The sequence below is a fragment of the Ovis aries genome, chromosome 25 (genome assembly GCF_016772045.2).
Source record: "Ovis aries strain OAR_USU_Benz2616 breed Rambouillet chromosome 25, ARS-UI_Ramb_v3.0, whole genome shotgun sequence".
NCBI classification, from domain to species: Eukaryota; Metazoa; Chordata; class Mammalia; order Artiodactyla; family Bovidae; genus Ovis; species Ovis aries.
The window spans coordinates 42,323,330-42,348,414 of record NC_056078.1 but is presented as its reverse complement, the minus strand read 5'-3'; the positions used below and the strand labels follow the sequence as shown (position 1 = coordinate 42,348,414).

The following is a 25,085-nucleotide window of genomic DNA, read 5'->3' as shown; positions in this document are numbered from 1 at the left end:
CACAGTTCCAGCCTGCATGGAACTTCCTTCAGCTGGAGGAGGGGGATGATGAACCGGACCAATGAGCAAAGCGCAGTGATGCATTCTAAGGCAAGGCATTCAGCAGGGAGAGAGGGTATGAAATGCTAGGCAATCACTGGAGGAAGGCCTCTCTGACTCAAATTCTCTCCAAGTTTGAGTCTGCCTTTTGGGAGACACATCATCCTTTATAGATGGTCTGCTCTTTTGAAAATAACTTCCTTGGAAGCTGTGTTCTTCACCTTGCACTTCCCTGCACTGAGACATGTTATTAGAGGGCTCTTTTGGAGTCCTGTGTAAACAGCACTTGTGTGATAGTCTTATTCCCTAGGTCCTGCTGTTGCTCTTGTTTTCCCTGGGTTAAACGGAAGAGCCTTGGTTGAGTTTTGAATTCTAGACCCTAACCTGGACTAGACGGGAGATTGAGGCCTAGGGTCTGGCTCCTCATGACCTGAATCCCCTCCCCCATGTCTCTTGGGACTCACCTCTTTCTGTCCTAGGAGTGTATGAGGCAGGGCTTCTCCATGAGGCTTCCTGGGACCTCGAGCCTCCGAATTGCCACAGCTTTGTGCTCCCTAATCCCTCCCCCAAAATACTTAAACCAGAAGTTCAGGGATCATGCCTGGGAATCCTCAAAAGGCCTAATGATTTCCTCTGTACACTAATGTGTTAAAAACCTTGATCTTCGGGCGCTCAGTAAAGGTGGTAGAAACAGGAAGGTACAGGCGTGTCTCACAGATCTGGCGCCAGTCCTCCCCGCCTCTGCGCTGCTGCTTCCCGGCCTCCTCACTCCCCTGTCTGCACCCAGGCCCTCCCCACGCTTCTCTCTACCAGCTCCTGCCTCCCAGAAGGTGTTCTGTGTCAGAAATGTGCTCCTCACTTTGGATGTAGCCCTTGGTTGTAATTTAAGCTCCTTTAATCATAGGATTCTTTGTGAAAGGAATTGGAGGCCCAGGTAAGCAGGTGGGAAAGAATATTGGGAGAAAGGGGGCTTTCCCAGGGCCTCCAACAATCCTGAGCCCACCATTCCATGAATGATGGGGTTGGGGGTGGGGTGGGGTGGGTCAGTCCTTCAAAGCAGGCTCAGATAAAGGTGTCTGTATCACTGGTGAACGGGAGACTAGGGAGGGAACAGGAAGTCCCTCAGTTGAAGGGCTTTGTCACAAGGTCTTGGCATGAACTTAGGGGGACACAGTCTGCCACAGCCTGTGAAATCCGCCCTCCCCAAGGGAGTCTGCAGGATGCTCTGTCCGAGTCAGAAATCAAGGGTCTCAGATTTCACACCTCTCTGCGCGGTGGTTGCCCCGCAGGTCCTAGCAAAGAATACTTGCCTAAGATTCTTTCTCTCCAATCTGCTTCCTCCAGACACGAAGCTGATAGGATCGTCTTGTCTTGGTGCCTCTGGGCTGTGTTCTTCCAGACAGTTTGATCCTGCGGCCGCTTTCAACCAGAGGGCCAGGATGTGGTGGCTCTCACAACCCACCCCTCTTAAATTTCATCTGATTCTGCTGTCTTGGGAAGGAGCCCAGAATGCCTGTCACTGTTATCAGGCCACCACCTCACCAGAAGGGCAGCCCACCAAGTTCTGGGGTCCCCAGAAAGTTACAGAGCCATCAAGAGGTCAGCTGATGACTTAGCTTTTGAATGCTCTTTGCTTTCTCTTTATCCTGTGGCCCAGACCCATTGATAAATGGACACAGGAGTCAGAACTCAAAATGCCCCCTATGTTTCTGATAAAGCTGTATTGAGAAGAGTAGCTTGGTGCTGAGGCCAAACTGGGCTTCCTTTTGCTTCTGTGATCAGTTTTACTCCCTGTTTCCAGGCCCCATACCCTGTGGGAGGAGGTAGTCCTTGTACAGCCCTCCCTCACAAGACTTTTGGATGCAGGAAGGATGGAAGAGGCAAGCCTCCCTGGGAGGCCGGGCTGGCACCATTCCTAGCATCTAGAGTAATGAACCTTCTCCAGGAGGGCACACTGCCCAGCCCCACATTAGCTCTTGGCTGAGAGGCTGGGCTCCGAGCATGGGGCAAGACAGAGGCCACCTTGAGCAGGGCATTGGCCTGACTCTCTGGACTCAGACATGTGTGGCTGGACAATGTATCACATTCACTTTGAGATAGCACAGGATTAGCAGCTGAAATAAGATAGCTACGCCGAACCTTGAGAAAATCTCAAAAGCTCTGGCAGAATTGATGTAAAAATTTTCTTTTTTGTAGGAACAGATAAGATTATGACCAATGTTGCTGATCTTCATATGCCAAACAAGGTTGCTGTACTTTCCCATAAAATAGCCACACTGGAGAGAAATGAGGAGCCTCCACAAACTCCTTGCTTAGAGTCCCTTAGCTTTGAATCCCAGCTTGTTGGTTCTTTCAATACCCATCTCTACAAGTCCACTGGGGAGACCTTATTTATTACCTTTAATCCCAAATAAGGCGAAGGGACTGCAGACATTAAGCCACAAGGGCAAGGAACTCTTTCTTATGGACCATTTGGACATCCGAAGAGTCACACTCTGAGGCACAGGGCTGACATTAAAGGGCCATGCTATAATTAGGTGTGGGAATTAGAGCAGGGAATAAGAGAGACCAAGTTGCTGTCTTATGGGGCTAAGGAGCTAAGCTCTTATGGAGCTGTCTTACGGATAAAAATGGCTCATTAGGTCTCAGGCACTGTTCTGAGTACTTTCCATATGTTAACCCTTCTGGCTTCACACTCATCCTGAACTTATTATCATCCCTGCATAACAAATGGGGAAGTTAAGTGACTTGCCCAAGGTCACATAACTAGCAAATGGCAACTTAGTATTTCAACCCGGTGCACATCAGTGCATCCCGCACTTCAAAGTGCATATGATTCAGCCGAGAAATTTGGGTTTAAAAGCGGATTCTGACCCAGTAGATCTGGTTGGGGCCCCTGCAATCCTGTAGTTCTGACAAGCTCTCAGGTGACATTGGCGCCGGTGGTCAGTGGACCACACTTAGAGTCGTGAGGCTCTGGACCATGATGGGCGTCACTGATCTCCTGAAATCTAAGGTCCTCAGAGGTCCATTTATTTTCCTTTTGGTATTGTCTTTATTAAGACTCTGTGGTTATCCTAGCCTGGGCTCAATTCGTTGAAGATAAAAACTCATTCAAGCTAATTCAGGAGAGAGGTGGGAATGGTTTAAGGATACAGGACTGATGAGATGCAAGGTTAGAAAATGACACGTCAGCCTCTCGGTGCCCAGAATCCGTCAGGATCACGATCTCCGTCCTCTGCCTTCCTTCGGCAGCTTCTGCCCTTGCTCCATTTGCTTTCCTGTTTTCCAAAACGGCTGCCACCCCAGAGTCCATAGACTTTTTCAACCCCAGGACCTACAATCACCATATGTTCAGTTCAGTTCAGTCACTCAGTCATGTCTGACTCTTTGCGACCCCATGAATCGCAGCACGCCAGGCCTCCCTGTCCATCACCAACTCCTGGAGTTCACTAAAACCCATGTCCATCAAGTTGGTGATGCCATCTAGCCATCTCATCCTCTGTCGTCCCCTTCTCCTCCTGCCCCCAATCCCTCCCAGCATCAGAGTCTTTTCCAATGAGTCAGCTCTTTGCATGAGGTGGCCAAAGTACTGATGTACTCTGTTTAAATTCTTGAAGGGGGAATCTGATCAGTTGCTCAGACAGTGAGTAGATTAAATGGGCTGTGGCTGGGGCAGATTAAGCAGGAAGGATGCTAGATGAATTGTCTGACATATATAATGATGCATGAAAGACCAAATGTCCACTGAGGGTTCGTGCCCGGATGTCCAAATTGCTTTCTTTCAGGGGCCATCAGAAAGAAGTAGGTCATTTATTTACTGGACAGCTACCAGCTGCCGAGCAGTGTGCCCCGAGATGGTGATATGGAGGTATCACCTTTTCGGTTTTTGGTTTTGAAAACTTTAGGATCTACAGGGAGGGGAGTTGTTTCCCACAGGACAAAACCTTCCTTCTGAGAACAATTAGAAAAGCTGAAAAAGTAGTCTGCATTTCAGTTTTCTTAATTATTAGGATTTTTTCCTAAGTTTATCTTTATTTATATTTCATAGATAATATTTGTGTGATGTAATTACACAGTTATATACGTGCCTATGTATTTCAGCTATCCTAATTGTTCTCTGAAGGACAGATAGATTGACTACAGAAAAGAGCAGTGACGGAGTCTAATTGCGAAAGTCATTTATAAGAAATTCAACCATTCTTATGCAGTGCTTGGCTGCAAGGAGATCCAACCAGTCCACCCTAAACGGGATCAGTCCTGAATATTCATTGGAAGGACTGATGCTGAAGCTGAAGCTCCAGTACTTTGGCCACCTGATGCAAAGAACTGATTCATTGGGAAAGACTCTGATTCTGGGAAAGATTGAAGGCAGGAGGAGATGGGGACGATAGAGATGAGATGGTTGGCTGGCATCGCCAACTGGACGGACATGAGTTTGAGTAAGCTCCGGGAGTTGGTGCTGGACAGGGTGGCCTGGCATGCTGCAGCCCATGGGGTTCCAAAGAGTCGGACATGACTGAGCAGCTGAACGGAACTTTGCAGTGCTTGTTTAGAAAAGTTATGCAGAAAGTGACAATCAGGTTGTTTATGAGGCAAACAGCTTTTGGCCGTTCTAACTGTGAGATGAAAGTTGGAAGGTCTATGATAATTACTTGAGACTTTCTACTGGGGATCCTTGAAGTAAGGGCAAACCAGAAATAGACCATATCCTATAAAAACTGAAACTCAGCTTCTGAACAGTTCATACTCTCATTGGATTAGGAGAGCATCCTCCTACTCTAATTTCCTATGAGGAAAAATAAAATTTCATCTAGAGTCTCCATGACTTTCCATATACAATGTCTGGCATTCGAGTTAAAAAATTATCAGGCACATCAAAGGACAAGATCAAAATAAAAAACAGGTAACAGGGAACACTCTTGCATTGCTGGTGGGAAGGTAAACTAATACAGCCACTATGGAAGACGGTAAGGAGATTCCTTAAAAAGCTAGGAATAAAACTACCGTATGACCCAGTAATCCCACTCCTAGGCATATACCCCGAGGAAACCAAAACTGAAAAAGACACATGTACCCTGATGCTCGTTTCAGCCCTGTTTACAATAGCTGGAACATGGAAGCAACCTGGAAGTCCACTGACACATGAATGGATAAAGGAGCTGTGGTGCATATACAATGAAATACTACTCGGCATAAAAAGGAACACATTTGAATCAGTTCTAATGAGGTGGATGAACCTAGAGCCTATTATGCAGAGTAATAGTAAGTCAGAGAAATAGTGAATATTGTGTACTGACACATATGCATGAAATCTAAAAAGATGGCTCTGATGAATTTATTTTCAGGGCAGCAATGGAGAAACAGACATAGAGAACAGCCCTGTGGACATGGGAGAGGGGAGGAGGGAGAAGGGGAGATGTATGGAGAGAGTAACATGGAAATTTACAATACCATATGTAAACTAGACAGCCAACGGGAATTTGCTGCATGGCTCAGGGATCTCAAACAGGGGCTCTGTGATAGGCTGAAGGGTGGGGTCGGGAGGGAGATGGGAGGGATGTTCGAGAGGGAGGGGACATGAGTGTACCTATGGCTCATTCTTGTTGATGTATGACAGAAAACAACAAAGTTCTGTAAAGCAATTATCCTTCAATTAAAAAATTAGAAAAATAAATAACAATTTAAACAATCTTAAAGGAAAACAGACAATAGAAATAAGCTTATGGGTGATGCAGATATGAAAGCTATCAGGCATGTATGTAAAATAGTATGATTAATATGGTTGAAAAATTAGATGACATGCTGGAGAAATTCATCAGAGAGTGCAGGCTTTATAAAAAAAAGAGTTAAGTGAATGATCTATAACTGAAAAAAATACCATAAATGAAATGTTAAGCTTAGTAGATGGGTTTAAAAGCAGCTTAGACACAGGTGAAGAGAAGATTAGTGATCTGTGTGGTAGACCAATAGGAAATACCCATCCAAGACCTGGAGAAAAATAAAGATGGAAAAGTCAGATTTGGAACTCATGGCAATAATAATATAAAAGTTGGGAGGGGGGCAATAAATAGAGTTAAAATTTTAGGCCATCCTTGCCATATTCCTTTCCTCTCATATTATTTGGGTCCTAGATTCTCTTCTCCAGAACTCTTCAATGCAGTAACCAATGACCACGTGTAACTATTTCATGTAAATCAATTAAATTGAAATACAGTTACAAATTCAGCTCCTTAGTCCCATGCAGACAAGTCGCGTCTCACTTGCTCAACAAACGTGCAGCAGCAGCTGTGCATAGGTGCTGAGCGCTTCCCTCACCTAAAGTTCTGCTAAACAGTGCTCTCATCCCCCGGCACTTACATTTTCCCATTCGGTTAATTTTTAGATTACCCCTGTACATGGAAGCTTTCCCTGGTTCTAGACACTTTAGTATTACATTCAAGGTTTGAAAAAGTAGTGAGAGTGTTAGTTGCTCAGTCATGTCCAGCTCTTTGCAACCACATGGACTGTAGCCCACCAGGCTCCTCTGTCCATGGAATTCTCCAGGCAAGAATACTGGAGTGGGGAGCCCTTCCCTTCTCCAGGGGATCTCGATACAGGGATCGAACCCAGGTCTCCTGCATTGCAGGCAGATTCTTTACTGTCTGAGCCACCAGGGAAGTCCTGTAACTCCGTTGTGCTTCCTGATGACTGAAAGCAGGCACAGTGAACTCAGTGCTTAACCACTCACTGAAAGCAGACAAAATAATCTCAAAACCAGACGCATGCTGCTGTGTGACTGGCTTACATGGAGAGTGGTGCTCAGAGCACCGACCCGGAGTCATCAGAAGACCTCAGGCTTCTCTAGAGATACCCAGCAAGTGCACGGCATTTTGGAAAGATGTAGTAGGTATTAACATATGGGGTGAGTAGGGTTTCTACCGAACTGAGTACCAGAAACTTAATTCCCTTCTCTGGTCTCTTACTTATTATGTGTAAGTCATTGTGCCTTCCCCTGGCATGTGAACTGTGGCAGTTAAATGTGGTTTTTGCAAATGTGAAAATTACTTTATAAATGTAAGTGCCATGTATCCCATATGATATAATCTTTTGGACTGAGATGGACCAGGTTCATAAACCACTTCATGCTATGCAATTTTGTTTGTTTTTTTTTTTTGTTTGTTTTTTTTCTGTCTTACAGTGATTTCCCTCAAATCTTCTGAAGATTCATCCTTTGAGAAAAAGAAAGAGACCTGGGCATTTTTTGAAGGTAATTCTTACTTATTTCTTTATTATAAGATGCAGCCTCACTTTTAGATAATAGGAAATGAATAGAATAAGAAGAAAGGACCCCGACGTCTTAGTTTTTTCCTGACATCGAACAGTTTTCTTGCTTTAAACATAGTCAGGAGTAGGACGGGAATCCCTGGAGGTATCAGTCCACAGATTTTGAAAGAATAGAGTTGAAAGCTCCAATCTGCATAATTTGGCGTTGTTTGTTTTTCTTCACGGTTCCTCCTCCTAAGTGATATTAAGGAGAGACCTTTAAGCAACATAAAAAGGCAAATTACATCTACTGTGATTAATTTTATCTCAGATGTCTTAAGAGTTTGGGATTCTGGAAACATTTGTAAACCTTAAGCCAGTGATTTCCACCCATGTTAGAGTCATGTGGGAGCTTTAAAAACACTGTTGCCTGAACCACATCTCTAGAGATTCTGGTTAAGTCGGAACTTGTTAGAAGTTCTTTGTGAGATGGCAGCCTGCAGCCATGGCCTTAGAGAGATGTTTCCCAAATCTGGCTCCAGACCAGCAGCGCCAGCATCGCGTCAGCAGCAGCACCCCTGGGAGGCTGTTACAGATGCACTGTGCTGTGCCACCACGCTTGTGGAATCAGAGTCTCTTGGGGTGTCGCCCCCGGAAACCTCGGTTTTAATAAGACCTCCAGGTGATGCTGATGTATACTCCGACTGGAGCTTTAGAGCAGTGATTCTCAACAGGAGGTAATTTTGTCCCTCTAGGGGACATTTTCCAAAGTCTGGGTAGTTTCGGTTGCCACAATGACGTTTTGGCGCTACTGGCATCTGTCGGGTCTTAGAATGCACAGGTCAGCCCTGACAGCAAAGAGTTATCTGGCCCCAAAGTTCAAGAATGCCCAGGCTGAGAAAGTGTATGGCCTTAGAGTATGGACAGCTCACAGAAATTATTGTAAAGTGGTTGAAGATTGTGGCCATAAGCAATGAAAGAATGTACTTGGTGAGTTCTCAGGCAGAACCTTTGATCAGTTAAAAAGAAAACAGATTAACGTTAAGATGTGATCAGGAAATTGTGAAGGATTACATCTTGTGAGGCATTGCATTTTTTGATGATGTATGGACCTTGCAAAAAGGATCTAAGGAGACCTGTGTTCTTTGGGGCTTCACCATCACCTTTTGTTAACTCAGTGGATATGAGAACATGCTCATGGCAGATTGCACTTGGATTCAAACCTGCCTTTTCCAATAGCTAGTTAATAACAGTGACTTGAGGAACTGTCTCCCTAAGAAAAACGTAACCATAATTATGAACCTGGTTTGCAAGCCATGAAGTGTCATTCAGGTAGGCCATTAGGACTGCCTCATTCTGAAGCCATGAATATTGCGTTTCTCAGGTTGCGCTTTTACTGTAACAGTGATCCTTTGTTTTCCCTGCCTTTTCCTCTGCACATTTTGTAGATGGCTTTTTCTGTATTTAATGATCTTCTCCAAGTAAAATAATCCACAGTTCCCTCCCTTAGCCTTTCATTCAGTGAATACCCATTTGTTAGCAAAGAGATGTGTGACTTTCATCCTCACAGAGTGAGGCAGTAGAAAAAGCAATTGATGTGCCCATATTCTGAGGCTGCCCTATAACCCAGGCACTGGGAAGGGGGCGCGTCTGGAGGTATCCTGGGGCTCTCTCAGACAGGTCACTGGCAGGTGCGCCAGGAGGAGCCCTGTTTATCATCCGATGCATAAGGATACCCTGGGGGGTGTTGTTAGCAACCCAGACTTTGGGTTGCCCCCACTCCCACCCCTGCCAATAATCTGATTATTACATTTAGGAAGAGATCAAAGAATTTGCACTTCTTCAGGGCTTGAGGTGTTTCTGGTGCAAATGATCTGAGGACCGTTTGAAAATACTATGGCCCCAAACCCAAGACTTTATATATTTGGAAAGACTGTAGCATTTAAAAGTCTGTACACACGCACCTTGCTGCACAATCGGAATCTCTAAAACATTTTGTATAATTAATGCTTACTTTTTAGTTCATGTATAACTACAGAATATCAGGGTTACTCTCAATCTAACTCTACACAAATCTGTAGCCCATGGTCTTCTCCACACAGAGGATTCGGTTTCTGCAGAAAAGCAGGACTGGGATTCTCAGTGTATATCCTGCCTCAGAGCAGCTGTGTCTAAAGTGCTCTTTCTTTGTGATTTCGGCAGCAGCAGCATCTGTGGGTTTTGCTTTTTTAACCCAGCCACAGTGTTGACGAGGTCAGGGGTGCAGTTGAAACTCGCTGGCGTCTGATCCCAGGCCTTTGCCCTTTCGTTCCTGGATGGGAGAGCAGCGGCAGCGCTTGAGGACGGATATCTGTCCTCCTGGGACTCAGCTCAGCCTGGCTGCATGCCTGCACCACAAAAAAAGCATTGTCAGGCCTCTTGGTGAGATGCTGGAGTAGGTTAAAATCCCTCCGGGCTATAGCTCAGGTATTTCTCCCCAAGCAAGATATTATTACTGGCTGAATAAAAACGTAAGTAGAAGGACCTGGTTTTCTCCACAGAACTGCAAAATAGGGATTTGTAGTTGCCTTGGAAATATTGAGGATGGACATTAATTTTCTGGATTCAGTGGCCCGGGGGGAGTTGAGCTTCTTCCCTGTGGTGAGGAATGCTGGGGTCACTGGGTTTCAAAGCAGTGCTGAATTCTCCAGCCAGGCTCCTGGTTGCCCAGCAACAGGTGCGCAGGCTGCTTTTCATGGGGACTGCTCTGCCTGGCCTGGCCTGGTGTGGCCTGGCTCTCTGAACGGATGGGAGCTGGCATGCAGGCACAGCGCACCACATCTTGGCCTCCCTGGAGCGTGCACATCACTCCAGCCTGCCGGCCCTGCCATCTGCTTCAGGGAGGCCTGGGCTAGGGGCAGTGGGGAGACAACTTTCTGCATGGCGGCTTGCAGTTGAATCTAACAAAGACGTTGGTGTCTTTGGAAGTCCAGCAGCAGAAGATGAAACTGCAAGTGATTTCAGAGAACATAGCAAGATTTTTAGAATTATTTTGAATGTTCAGGTGTACGTGGTATTTGAAAAGCTAAGCCTGGATTTGGTTAAGTGTAGATGTTTTGTTCAGCTTGAACCTGAAGGTGAGGATTCAGCCTCCGGACAAGCATTGTTTGGCCTGGCCTGCGTTTTACAACCTCTGAGCTAACATTTATAATGAGAGAGGCGTTTATATAAAAAGTAAAGGAAAAGGTGAAAGATTGGGCAACTGTGGGCCAGTATCCAGCCTGAGAACGGCATCTGGAACCATCCTGTGTCACCCGGGGAACACTTCGGCTCTAGCTTGCTGGCAAAGACCATCCTGGAGTCTTAGTCATTTATGCTGGCGTTTCCGATGGCTCAGGGTTTAACCTTTGTTTTCTGAGAAAGACAGGGGAGGTGGTTTTAGTGTTCTGAGCAGTTCCAGCAGGGAGATAGCCTTTCTGCAGCAAAGGGATGCTTGAAAATAGAGGGAAAAACCAGCAACCGGGGTGCTACCCAATCCAGGGAAACCTCAGGTGTTCCTGAGCTTTATCTCCTCCTGAAAGGTGATACTGTGTAATGTTCCTGTGGCTTTGAGAGCACAGTAGAGCAGGCCTGCTCCGTGCTAAGCCTGTGGGGACCCACGTGAGGGTGGCTGGTGCCTGCTGGCCAGTGTCCACAGCCCGGAGGGCCTGTGTGCTTGGCGGTGCAGCTGAGCCTTCCGGACTGGCCAGATGGTCCATGACTCTGCAGCCGTGGCTGCCTGTGGAGAGCCCCTCTGTGCACGCGGAGGAGGCTGTGATCTGAAACTGTCATGTGGGCCTCCTGGAGCCCTGTGCCTCCTGCCTGAGAGTGCGCCACAGATGTCTGCAGGAGGTTTTGGGGGACACTGGTGGAAGAGTCTCCCTGCGACCTCATCCCTCTTTGGTTCCTGCAGTCCTGAAACCAGAGATGCCATCTGATGAAGAGGGGATCTCGTGACTCAGGTGGCTCTGCTCCATCGACACAGAAACTTAAGGAAGAGAGCTATTCTGTCCATCCCAATCCTGAAGCCCAGCTGCCATTGCCTTTTGCTCCCGGGGCCTGAGTCTCGGAATCCTTTTGAGACAGCTGCTGCACCCACCTGCCCGCGTTCTGCCTGCCTGGCGCTTTGTGTTGTTTCTCAGCCTCTGGGGCCAGAAATGGCTCTATAGTCCTGTTCCCGGAATAGTTTGCTCAGCAGTGTGTGAACCCAGGGCTGGCCGTATGTCATTCGTGTTCTGGCCCGTCCTGTATCCTGTCATGAGTCCCAGGCTGCGACCTCTGCTCTGTCCCTTGGAACTTCATGTTCAGTGGAAGCCCAAGCTGGTCCCCCTAACTGCCCGCTTCCAGAGTTCTCTACTGCATTAAGCGGCAGAGCCCACACATCTGAGACACAGGCATCTCTTTAGAAAGGCAGTTTTGATCTTACTTGTGGGAGACGGTTTTCTCTGTGTCTCCTCATACCCCACTGAGCTCCTTGACTCCAGTTATCTGGCTTTGTCCCCACCATCCTACTAAAGGGGCTTTCCTCCAGGACTTTTCCAATAGCTTCCTAGTGGGAAAACCCAATGGTGGTTTCCAGTAGCACTGGACGCGACTGGGGGAGCTTTCTTGCGACATTCTCCTGGCTCGGCTTCCACAGCTCTCACTTGGTCCTCCTCGGCTCCTGTGCCTGGCTCCCGCTCCACTTGCAGGTTCTCTCTCTATCGCACCCAGCTGCCCTGCTCCCTAAATATTGCTGGATGTGCTCCCGTCCCCAGCAACCTTGTCCTGCTCTGCTTTCTGTTGATTGAACCCAGCCCTCCTGTATTGCAAGCAGATTCTTTACCCTCTGAGCCACCAGGAAAGCCCCTTTCTATTGATACTTAGCTTATTTTTAGTCTAGGCTTCGAAGTTGCCTTCTAAGAAGCTAACTCAGGCTAGCTTAGGTGAATATGCTGGCTGAGCTTGAGACCAAGGGAGGCTCTCCAGGGATGGGACTACTTAGGGCCTCCCAGGGGACCCTGAGATGTGTGATTCTGTTCCCTTGCTTCTCCAGGCTTCCATGCAAGCCAGCCACCCCAGGAGGCTTACGGCTTGCTTTTTCAGCTTCAGCACTTAACCAGCTGCTTCTCCCTGTCCTGATGGCTTTACAAATGTGCATTCTTGCCAACTCAGCAATTCCACATCCAGGAACTTAAATCTTGAGAACACAATGTGAGAGAGTCATTAAACTTTAAGGTTATGAATACTCATCTTTAGAATCATTTCTTATAGGGAAGTTAGGAACACTTTGAGCAGCCAGTGATAAGATACTAAGTTACTCATGATGATGTATTCATGGCAGAAACTTTTATCATATTTTTCAAAATTAAAATAACTCTTTGAAGAGACCCTAATGAGAAAAAATTAAAAAAAGGTATAAAACAGTTATGATCTTAAAACTATATGCATATACATCATAAACTGTAGCACCTCAGAGTGATGGATGGCTGTTGACTTCTCTCTTTCTTTTTCTGCTTTTATCCTCTCTCTGCATTTTTGCATTTTCTATGTCATTTTAACTACAGCTTATCACAGTGGTCCAGTCTTCTGGGAAGCCCCTGCAAACCTCCCCAAGCTGGATGGGTCCCTCTTCTGTGTGTTTCTGGTACTGGGCACATATTTCTGTGGTTTGGGTACCATGTAGCCCTCTGATTTCTTGATGAGAAGACATTTGGATGTTCATTATTATATTTCTGTACTTAGGAGCAAACTGAATATCAGTTCAGTTCAGTCCCTCAGTCGTGTCTCTCTTTGCAACCCCATGGACTGCAGCACACCAGGTCTCCTTGTCCATCACCAGTTCCTGGTGCTTTCTCAGACCCGTGCCCATTGAGTCAGTGATGCCAGCCAACCGTCTCATCCTCTGTTGTCCCCTTCTCCTCCTGCCTTCATCTTTCCCAGCATCAGGGTCTTTTCCAGTCAGTCAGCTCTTTGCATCAGGTGGCCAAAGTATTGGAGCTTTGGCATCAGTCCTTCCAATGAATATTCAGGACTGATTTCCTTTAGAAATGACTAGTTTGATCTTGCTGTCCAAGGGACTCTCAAGAGTCTTCTCCAACACCACAGTTCAAAAGCATCAATTCTTCAGCACTCAGCTTTCTTTATGGTCCAACTCTCACATCCATACGTGACTACTGGAAAAACCATAGCCTTGACTATATGGACCTTTGTTGGTAAAGTAATGTGTCTGCTTTTTAATATGCTGTTTAGGTTGGTCATGGCTTTTCTTCCAAGGAGTAAGCGTCTTTCAATTTCATGGCTGCAGTCACCATCTGCAGTGATTTTAGAGCCCAAGAAAATAAAGTCTGTCATTGTTTCCATTGTTTCCCGTCTATTTCCCATGAGTGATGGGACCAGATGCCATGATCTTAGTTTTTTGAATGTTGAGTTTTAAGCCAGCTTTTTCATTCTCCTCTTTTACTTTTTTTATCAAGAGGCTCTTTAGTTCCTCTTCACTTTCTGCCATAAGGGTGGTGTCATCTACATATCTGAGGTTATTGATATTTCTCCCTGCAATCTTGATTCCAGCTTGATTCCGATCTTGATTCCAGGCTGAATATGTCTGTTGGCTAAAAATATTAAAGTCAGCAGAGAAGCATTTTTGATAAGTTCAAACATTTACTAAGTTCAAATATCTGTGGCTTTTTGGTTTGTGAGCTTTCCTGGTAGCTCAGGTGGTAAAGAAGCTGCCTGCAGTGTGGAAGACTTGGGGTTTGATCCCTGAGTTGGGAAGATCTCCTGGAGAAGGAAATGGCAACCTGGGAAATCCCATGAACAGGGGAGCCTGGTGGGCTACAGTCCATAGGGTTGCAAAAGTCAGAAATGACTTAGCAACTAAATCACCACCACTACCAAACTTACTGATCAGTTTGGAAACGTTGACATCACAAACTGTGGAGACATACAATTCATAAACGTGTTATGTCTTGCCATTTATTTAGGTCTTCTTTAGTTTCTTTCAGCAGCCCACTCACTGGACTGGACTCGGAGGAGCCTGGTGGGCTACAGACCATGGGGTCTGTAGCAGAGACGGGACATGAGCCGGGCAGGACTGAGTGACTCACACTTTCACTTTCACTTTATTTTTGCTTCGCAGAAGCTTTAGATAATGCTTCCGGTTTCCCTTTCAGTCTTTGGGCAGTTTGGGCATTTTATCAATTGGATTAATAAGTTGATCACTGGAGTTTAAGAAATGGCTGTATATATTGTTATGGGCTAAATGTTCGTGTCCCCTAAAATCTGTATATTGAAATCCTAACCCTTAATGTGATGGTATCAGGAGGTAGGGATTGGGGGCGGGGGGGGGGGTAATGAGGTCATGAGCATTGAGCCCTTGGGAATGGGATGAGTGTCTTTATATGAGGGGACCTGTGAGAGCTTGCTTGCTCTCTCTCTGTTCTCCTCCACATGAGGATACCAGGAGAAGACGTCTCCAAACCAGGAATAGAGTCCTTATCAGACACTGGACCTGCCAGTGCCTTGATCTTGGGCTTTCTAGTCACTGGAACAGTGAGAAATAAATTTTTGTCATCTAATTCACCTGTGTTTGGTATTTTTTTTATAGCACCTGGTTTAAGATAGATATGAACATGATTTAAACTTTGGACTCTAAAGCAAGCTTATTTTGAGACATCTGTAGATTGACGTATATTTCTACTATGTAATACAGAGATTCCTTGTACCAGTTTCACCCTTTTATCCAGTTTCTCTCAAGGCATCATCTGGAAAGACTGCAGTATGACATTGCACCCAGCATACTGACACGGATACAGCTGAGATACGGAATATTCACTACAAGGCTCCCTGATAGCGAGACCCACTTTTTTCCCACCCACTCCCTCCTTAACCCCTGGGAACCACTAATCTGTTCTCCATTGCTACCATTTTTGTCAGTCCAAAATACTTTGTGTAAATAAAATCATACAGTATGTAATGTGGGGGGATTTTTTCCTCACTTAGTATAAGTCCGTGCTAAGAGTTGTTCCCTTTTATCACTGAGAGGTGTTTCATAGTGTGGATGGAGCGCTGTTTAACCATTCACCCACTGAAGAACATCTGGGCAGTTTCCAATCTGGGGCTGTTATGAGTAAAACCGCTATAAACATGCACAGCCGGGTTTTTGTGTGAACTGAAGTTTTCATTGCTCTGAACGAGTGCCTCCAGAGAGTGACTGCTGAGCTGCATGGGAGTTATTGGTGTGTCCTTTTAGAAACTGCCACACTGTTTTCAGAAGTGGCTGTACCATTTTATATTCTCACCAGCAGGGTCCGAGTGACCCAGTTTACTCCTATCCTCATCCGCATCTGGTATCTTCCTAGTTTTATTTGGTTATTCTGATGTGTACATGGGACATCTCATTCTTCATATGGATACTTATAGAACACAAGTCTTAAGTTTTGATGAAACCCAGTTCGATAAATGTTCCTTATTTGAGTAATGCTTTGGTGTTAAGTCTAAATATTCTCTGCTTAGTTCTTGATCTCAAAGGTTTCGCTTCTCTTCTCCCAGCGGTTTTCCTGTGTCTCCTTCACATGTAGGCGTGTGGGTCGTTCCGAGTTGCACTCTGATGCTGTGTGGAGCTCTTTGTCTGGGGCGCCTGCTCTGGGCGGCCTGTCCTGGCGGTGACCTTCATGCCCCTGCCTTTCAGATCTCTACGTGTACGCTGTCCTCGTGTGCTGTGTGGGGATTCTCAGCGTCCTGCTCTTCACCCTGACCATCATCTGGCAGTCTGTGTTTAGCAAGAGGAAATCCAGAGGTAAGAGCATGGATAAAGTCATGTCTGGAGTGGGAGCGGAAGCAAACCACAGACAGACGGAAGGCGGCCGGGCAAAGTATCACTTTGGTTGAAAAACGCATCCTGCGTCGGGGGTTATTTACCTGTGACTGGTAAGCAAGTGAGTGGGGGAGGTATGTCTCCCTTAAACTCTGCTATAATCAACCGTAACCACTGTTGACATCATTGCAGTCCCCCCCTTTTCTTAAATCCCTTCCTTCTGCGGTTTCTGAGCACCCTTAACCTCTCTCTTCCTCCCAGAAGAGTCTGTGGAGTCCAATGACCCTGGCTTTGATTCTGGTTCTGCTGCTTAAGGCTGGGTTTTTAGACACATTCCTTACGAATTCTGAACTTGGGCTTTCTTATTTTATTGAATGACATGGAATGGACACCACCTTCTTTAGCCTGAATATTGCTGTGTGTTCTTAATTTAATTACGGCATCGGTCACTGTGCCTGGCAGGGATTAGAAAGGCTTCCCTCCCCTTCTCCTGTCCAGTCTGAGCATTCACTTCATTCCGCCTCCTTCCTTGTTGATATCCATGCCCCCTGGATTCTGTCTTCAGCCCCTTCCTGCTTTGACCTTTCTTCCTTAGGGACTGCAGTAATTGCGACGGACTCTTATCTCCCTATGAATACTGCCTGCTCTCTCTCCCTAGCCCCCTCCTCTCACCAAGCCTCCATGACACGTTTCCATCAGATCCTGTGTGTTTCCTTTGAAAGACCCTTCCTGTGCCCTTCCACTTAGGAATTTCTGAAATAGATGGGGACAGTGCAGCTCCCAGAGATGACCTGGGTAATAGCTGGGCTTTGGAATTAAAATAACTCTAGTTCAGTGACAACTCTTCATGTCCTATCTGATGACTTACCTGCCATGCCTCACCTTCTCCGTCTAAATAGTGAGGAGTACAGCAGTGTATCTGTCTCACAGGACTGTTGTGAGGATTAAGTTAAAAAACACAAATGAAACCGTTAACACATTCTGGTTCCCTGTCAGTATCCTGTATTTATGATGACATGTGGGTATAGTTATTAATATGTATAATGGTTACTGTTAGCCTAAGTTCATAAAGCTGGCAAGTATTACATTTGGAGCTCATGGCTTAAGGGGCAAATAAAACAGGGACACTGGGCAGCATTTCTAGAGGGGATTCTCTGCAGAGGCAGGGCTAAGGGAACCAGGGAGAGATGGAGAGGGAGGCCCTCAGGAACCAGCACCCATGGGATGCTGTTTCCACCCTAGACCTTAGGGGACAAGAGGAGGAGAGGTTCTGGAAAGTGTGAGAGCTGCAGCTTTCAGAGAGTAGTCACCACTAGGAGCCTCGGAAGGACCCAGCCAGGCCAAACCAGGTGGGAGCAGGGAGTGAGCCAGGAGCCTCTACTCAGCCCCTCCCTGCCCTCCTCCTTCACATGACCCGGGGATGCTTTCCTTTGGTCCTGCCACACAGACCTGAAGCCAGAGGGAAGTGCATAGAGGTCAGCCTCCAGGGCCTGAGTAGAGTGGAGAAGAGTGATGATGACCCGGATGGGAGCACGGAGCCCGACGCACTGGAGACAGAGCCAGAGCTATAGGCAGGTCCGTCGTCCGCAGCCCGCACCCTGCCCACTCTGCTTGGCGCGTGTGGGCGGCGCTCCAGGCGCCCCCCTCCATGCCTGTGCCTGCCTTCTCCACGTGTGCAGGCTTTTCTCCTGCTGCAGACCCCTGATGACTTTGATGAGCTCGTGGTGCGTGTTGCACACGTGCAGATGTGTTTGCCTCCCTGCAGGCGGATAGCGTGCAAGGCAGGGACTGTGCCTCTGACCCATTCTCCTTGGAATTTGGCAGATGACAGCTGCTCACCAAATGGTGGGCAAACGGCTTTGTCTCCCAGCTGCTTTGCTCCCAGCTGCTGGAGTTCGGATGCCACATGGGCAGTCCCCAAGCCTGTTTTGCTGTAAAGGCATCTCTTCCTGGGCTCAGGCGCATAATGGAGAAATCTGCCTGGAGCTGCAAGTCCTGTTAGGCTGTGGGCAGGAGCAGGGAAACAGAGCCACATAGGTAGTTCAGTAAAAGTCCTTCTTTTCCAGAGTCAACAAGGCAGACCAGACACATACTCCAGGCCTCTCCAAGAGCCACTGGGAACCCAGGTCTTAGCTGCCCTCAACCCCCTGGGAGTGGGCCCAGATGGCCTCGTGTGTACCTGTACCTGCATGCAGCGTCTGAAACCCTGTGAGCTGTCAAGGGCTTAGCCTGAGCACCCACTGCAGGCTAGACCCCTTGTTGGTCCCTCCACATTCTCATGAATCCTTACTGCCAGCCCGAACAACAGCCCTTGTTGCTCTCTTTTGACCAAGGACACAGCTGGGGAGCTTGTCCAAGTCCCCAAACAAGGGAGTGGGAGAGCCCAAGCCCAGCCCCATCCCAGCCTTCGTGTTTCTGCTCAAGAAAACCTCAGCCATCTGGGGATGGACCTTGCTGAAGAGTTTTCCTTCAGCCTTGCATGTGGTTGTTGCTGAGGTCCTTCCTAGATAGCAACTCATAGCTCCCACAACAACCTGGGGCTTGGCATCGGTCTGGTACAACTGCCACCTACAGGCTGGCATCCTGTAGCCAGGTAAGACCATGTCCAGGCTGGGGTTAGCCCTCACCTGGACGTGGTAGCCTTAGAACAGATTGGCCAAACCTTCAGGAGCAGACCTCAGAGGCCCTAACACTGCTCCAGGGACTGGCAGGATGGGGGCATGGCTGTGACAGGGACAGGCCCGGGGGGATGACGGCCTTCAGCCTGGGTGTGTTATCTGGGACCCTTAGCCATGCAGTGTGTATAGTGTGGCCCGAGCTGAGGAGGCAGAGAAAGGTGGCCAGAACCTTGGGCTCCCAGGTATCTTCCTATTAGAAGAGGTGAGAGAAACAGCCCTTCCTTTTGGAGTCCGCAGAGTCCAGAAGACCACACATTACCATTTAAAAGCACCACATCCTGAATTTCTGCTTCTATGCCTCTATGTACAGTGGTTGCCTTGTGTGGCACCGAGAGCCTTTGAGTCAAGAGCCCTGGGTACTAAGCTATGGCCCGTGGTGGAGACTGGCTCCAGAACCACCCTTTATTGCTTTTCTCCTCTTCCTGGTCTCCCTTCCTCACTCGCCAGTGCGTTTCCCAGGATTCCTTCCCACATAGACTCTGCACTTGAATCCTCGTCTTATAGACAAACTCTGCTCCTGGGGACCCCTAGCCAACACAGGTGACGCAGTTATGTCATCAGCAGAGATCATGCAATGCATGTGTAAGGGAGACTCCAAGCGAGGCCTAGTTATATTTCTCTGTAAAATAGTATGTGTATGAAATTTTGCATTAAGGTTTTAAAGATGTCCTTATTCCACAGGTCTCTAGGTATTAAATTGTTTTTTTGGATTGAGTTTTCAGTAAATATTGCGTGATTAGTAAAGATTTAGAAAATGAATATAAAATTAATCAAAACCACATAAATATATTATAAATTTAGATAGATAATTAATAACACAAGAAGTAAAATGTTATTGGAAATGGATGTTTACTTTACTTCATATAGCCTTGTATGGATTTACGTAGTAATAGAATTGAGGCATCATTTCTATTCCTATATTGTAAATAGATGTTAGCTCTGCAAAACCTCAGTATGAAAAGAGGCAGGAGTGGATGAAGTTTCCTTACACTACTCAATACTTTAAACTGCTTTCAAGGTATATGTCAAAAGTCATAATGATCTATCATGGAAAATTATTTTAATTCTCTACCAGCTGACAACTGGGTTAGCTCATATTTCAATCCTTGTTGAAAGCAAAACATTGGAAACCCCTCCTCTAGTGAAAAGCTTATGTGCCCAGTCATGAGGCATTTGCTTTCTCAACACTGACACCGATAGTCCAAATCGTTTATTGATTCATTGAGGCCACTGACGTGCCCACTGGCTTTAAGCCCCAGGACAGGTCTCTGTAGTACAAGTCAGGATGGGTGAGAGGAATGCCTGAATTTTATGAAGTAGAAAGGCTCATTTAACAGGGAGGGAGGGAAAGGAATACAGCCAGAGCTAGGGCAAGTTCCAGGGGGATGAATTCTAAGGAAAGAATACCATGGGAGGTGAGGATCCAGAAAAACTGTTCTTTCCAGGGGTATGCAAACCCCAGACTAAAGACCACTGACCTATATAGTAAGCTTAGGATAGTGCCAGGAAGACACGGTGAGTTCAATAAATATGAACTATGATTTTATTATTATTGCAACTGTAAATTAGCCAGCAAATAGTAGGTATTTAGTGAACACAGTGCAGGAAGAGTTCGGTTACTAACAAGGGGTTGGATCAGATAAACCAAAAGAACTCCCCAAAGCTGAGACTCTGTCATCCTGGTCTGGAGCCTGCATGGGTCACCTCCGTCACAGATCACTTCAAGTGCAGGAGCTTGAAACAACTGTTTTGTTTGCAGATCAGGAAGGTGACCTGGACTCAGCTGAACAGTTCTTCTGGCCTCAACTGGATCACTTACGCAGCTTCAGCCTGCTGGTGGGCACTGGGGCCTGGCTGCTTTGGGGCCTCAGCTGGGACGTCTTATGTCTGTTCCATGTGGTTTCACCTTCCCGTAGGCTAGCCAGGCTTGTCTATGTGGTAACAGAAGAGTTCTCTGCAGTGAGAGAGAGAGACAGCACAAGCCTCAAGGCACAGGGCCTTTTATGCTTCTGCTTGTGACTCTTCGGCTAATGTTCCATTGGCCAAAGCTCATCGCACGGCCAAGCTTGGGGTCAGGGTAGGAGGGAGTTACATAACAATGTGGAGAGATAGAAAATATTAATGTGTGATTCACTGGGGCCATTGATGTAACACTCTCCTGCACAGCTCCAGGGTCCTGTAGCTGTTTCAGCTTTACTTCTATTTGAGGTAAGTTCAACAGTGAGCTTAGATTGGACGCTTATTAGGATAATTGCCTAGGTATTCTTATTTTTCCTCTTCAGCTAGAATTTTTTTTTCCCCCTGAAGGCTACCTGCTGTGGAGAATGTCACTGCAAAAGAAAAAAAAAAGGTTGTCTTTCCCAGGGCCTCCTTTCAGTCCTGGAAGAGCTTTGATCATAGAAAGAAAACCCACGTTATAGAGAGGAGCATCTAAGTGGAAACAAGTTGCCCTGAGAACGCTTTCTCATAACTAAGGCAGAGCTCTGAGATTGGGTGACTCTGTCATTCCAGGACTCTTCAGATTAGAATCCAACTCAACCTGGCTTGCCGAAAAAAAAAAAAAAAAAAAAGAGCATGGGGGCTTTGTGACCAGGAAGTCCAAGGTTCATGGCTCCATGCCTGGCTTGGTCCAGGTGTTGAAAGATGTCAAGCGTCCGTGGCGTCCTTGCTGTGAGTCTCCTGTGCTCACCCAAATATAACCTGGAGAGGCGGTTAGTGCAAACGCTGGGCGACACCTGGCCACCCGCATTTCCTAGCAGTTCCGGGGCACACGTGTCTAAGACAGTGTATTTACCATCTGCAGTTCTGGGGCACATGTTTCTAAGGTCGTATTTACTTACCATCTTCTGTTTCTTCTTCCTTTCACAGTGAGACACTATTTGGTGAAATGCCCTCAGAACAGGTAAGAATATTTTCTTCCCTTTTCCATGTAAAATCTTTGCTGTTTTACTTTCTTCTGATATTACCAAGAAGTTGCTTAAATTCGTATGTTTATCTTAAGGTCTGCATATTAGTTCACAGATCGACCTAAGAACATGTATTCTGCATGCACTCACATGTGTCCAGGTTTCAGCCTCTGGTTTTCACTCCCAGAGGGGCTGGTGCACGTGTGACTCATGCTGGCCCAGTGTGCCTGCTGGAGGAGGCTTGGCGCCTGCTGCCCGGTGTGGGAAGGGCCTGGCAGATGGACTGAACCGCCTTGATGCCTTCTGACCACAAACACTCCTGACCCCTTCCACCAATGCCTACCTGTCCTGTGCCTACTCTACAGAACGTGTACATTAGTGACGGCTGTGCCAAGAGGCCAGCCTCTTAGTGGATGGGACACACCTTGCAGGTGACAATCGTTATAGTAGACATTGCAAACTCGAGAGTATTTAGAAATTTGAGACTTTTTTCCCAGACAGGATGAGTAAGATCAATTTCTCCCTGCTCTTCCTCCCTGCCAATAAGCATAACTATCGATTCTGGAAATAATATAAGAGACCAACAAAGGAGGACTCTGAAAGGTAGTAAGAAGAAAATTATGAGAGACAAAGGCAAAGAAAAAAATCTTAAACACAACCAAAGAGAAACAATTTATTACCTACAGGGAAACACAGACTTGAATGACAGTGCATTTTTTCATCTAAATCTGTGGAGGGCAGAAAGAAGCAGCACATTTTTCTATACAAACAGTAACAAGAGAGGTGGTAGTTAATATCAAATAAGATATCCTGTAAGACAAGAAATATTACTAAAGACGAAGAAAGAAGTTTTTTTAATTATAAAAGATGAACTCATCAGGATGATATGACACATTGCCTGGGCCTAGCTACAGAGCCTCAACATACGGAAAGCAAAAAACGGAAAATTGAAAGATTTTCAATTATTCTAGAGCAACAGCTGGAAGTGCCAATGCTCCACTCTCAGTAATTGATAGAGTACCTAGGCAGAAAATCAACCAGGACACAGAAGATGAAGCAATTTTACCTGACAAGTAAGAATGATTTGCCCAGTGATTGCATAATATATTCTTCTCAAGTGTATTAGGAACATTCTCTAGGATAGACCATATACTAGGTCATAAAACATATCTTTATAAAATTGGGTATTTTATTTATGTAAGAAATCATACCAAGTCTGTCCTCTGACCACAACAGAATTAAATAAAAATTCGTGACAGAAAGAAATCTGGGAAATTCCTCAATGTTTTGAAAGTTCAAACAACATACTTTTAAATACTGTGTGGGTCAAAGAAGAAGTCAAAAGAGAAATTAGAAAATATTTTGAATTAAATAAAAATGAAAACACAGCATATCAAAACTCATAGGATGCAGCTAGAGCAGCGCTCACATAAGAATTTATGGCCCTTAGGTGCCGAGATCAGACAAGAAGAAAGGTCTAAAGTCAGTGCGTTAAGCTTTCACCATAAGAAACTAGAAAAAGAAGTGTGAGTGAAATCTGAAGTAAGAAGAAGAAAGAACATAGTAGAGATTAGTACAGAAATCAAGAGCATGGAAAACGCATTCACGCGAGCGCGCACGCACACGCATACACAGAGAGAAGTATCAGTGAAATCAGAGTTGGTTCTTTGTAAAGGTCAGTGGACCCGACAAACCTTAAGTTAGATTGTCCACGAAAATAAAAAAGAAAGAAGAAAACCAATTACCAAAATTAGGAAGGAAAAAAGGAGTTCCTACAAACCCTATAAAAATTAAAAGGTTATAATACTTATAATCCAAATGTATTCTAACAAGTTAGACAATATAGATGAAATGGAAAAATTCCTAGAAAAACAAAAATTTTCCAAAACTGATTTAAAAATAAAGCTATAATCTGAATACAGAGAAGGCAATGGCACTCCATTCCAGTATTCTTGCCTGGAAAATCCCATGGATGGAGGAGCCTGGTGGGCTGCAGTCCATGGGGCTGCTGGGAGTCAGATATGACTGAGTGACTTCACTTTCATTTCTCACTTTCATGCACTGGAGTAGGAAATGGCAACCCGCTCCAGTGTTCTTGCCTGAAGAATCCCAGGGATGGGGGAGCCTGGTGGGCTGCCATCTCTGGGGTCACACAGAGTCGGACACGACTGAAGCGACTTAGCAGCAGCAGCAGCAGCATAATCTGAATAACCTGTAATAAGTCAAGAAATTAAATTGTTAGCAAAACACTAAAAAACTAGTAAATATAATAGTAATGAAAAGGAGTACATTCACAGATACAGAGACCAAACGTGGTAGTCAGTGTGGAGAGGGAAGGAGGAGGGGCAAGATAGGGGTAAAGGGTTAAAAGGCACAAACTGTTTTGTATAAAATAGGTGTACCGCAAGGATATGTGGAACAACACAGGGGATACAACCAGTGTTTTTCCCAAATATTTTATAATAAGCATAAATGGGATATAACCTTAAAAAATGTGTATCACTATGTTGTATACCTGAAACTTGGTTAGGATCGTACAGCAACTGTACCTCAATTTTAAAAATGAGCAAAAAGATTTGAATAGATAGTTCCCTAAAGAAGGTATGTAAATGGCTAACAAGCTCATGAAAATGTGCTGCATATCATTAGTATCAAACAAGTGTGATTAAAACCACAATGCCATGCCGCCAAATGCCCACTGCAATGCTGCAGTAAAAAAGGCGGTGTCAGATGCTGGCCAGGATGTGGTGTGGCTGCATATTGCTGGGGAGCATGTACAATGGTGTAGCCACTTTGGAAAGACAGTGCGGTGATTTCTTAAAACAGTAGACATAGACTCAGCCATATTCACTATTATTTATTTGGCAAGAGGGAACTTTTGTAGAGTGACAGAGATGTTCTAAACCTGTATTGAGGCAATGGTTGTACAACTTAATAAATCTACTGAAATTATTGAATCGTATGCTTATGATCAGGGAATTTTATGGGGAGTAAATTATGCCACAAGTGGGCCTTAGAAAGCATCACTATGAACAAAGCTAGTGGAGGTGATGGAGTTCCAGTGGAGCTGTTTCAAATCCTGAAAGATGATACTGTGAAAGTGCTGCACTCAATATGCCAGCACATTTGGAAAACTCAGCAGTGGCCACAGGACTGGAAAAGGTCAGTTTTCATTCCAATCCCAAAGAAAGGCAATGCCAAAGAATGCTCAAACTACTGCACAATTGCACTCATCTCACACGCTAGTAAAGTAATGCTCAAAATTCTCCAAGCCAGGCTTCAGCAATATGTGAACCGTGAACTCCCTGATGTTCAAGCTGGTTTTAGAAAAGGCAGAGAAACCAGAGATCAAATTGCCAACATCCGCTGGATCATGGAAAAAGCAAGAGAGTTCCAGAAAAACAT

General features: G+C 45.8%; 1 protein-coding gene across 1 annotated transcript in view; it reads left to right on the top strand.

Moving 5' to 3' along the window:
* VSTM4 (V-set and transmembrane domain containing 4) overlaps positions 1-25,085 on the top strand; it is an 81,419-nt gene that overhangs the window by 18,422 nt on the left and 37,912 nt on the right. Inside the window, exons 3-5 of the mRNA XM_004021659.6 lie at positions 7,220-7,288; positions 15,971-16,078; positions 21,643-21,676. Of these exons, the coding sequence (XP_004021708.5) occupies positions 7,220-7,288; positions 15,971-16,078; positions 21,643-21,676 (211 nt within the window). The remainder of the gene's footprint in view (positions 1-7,219; positions 7,289-15,970; positions 16,079-21,642; positions 21,677-25,085) is intronic.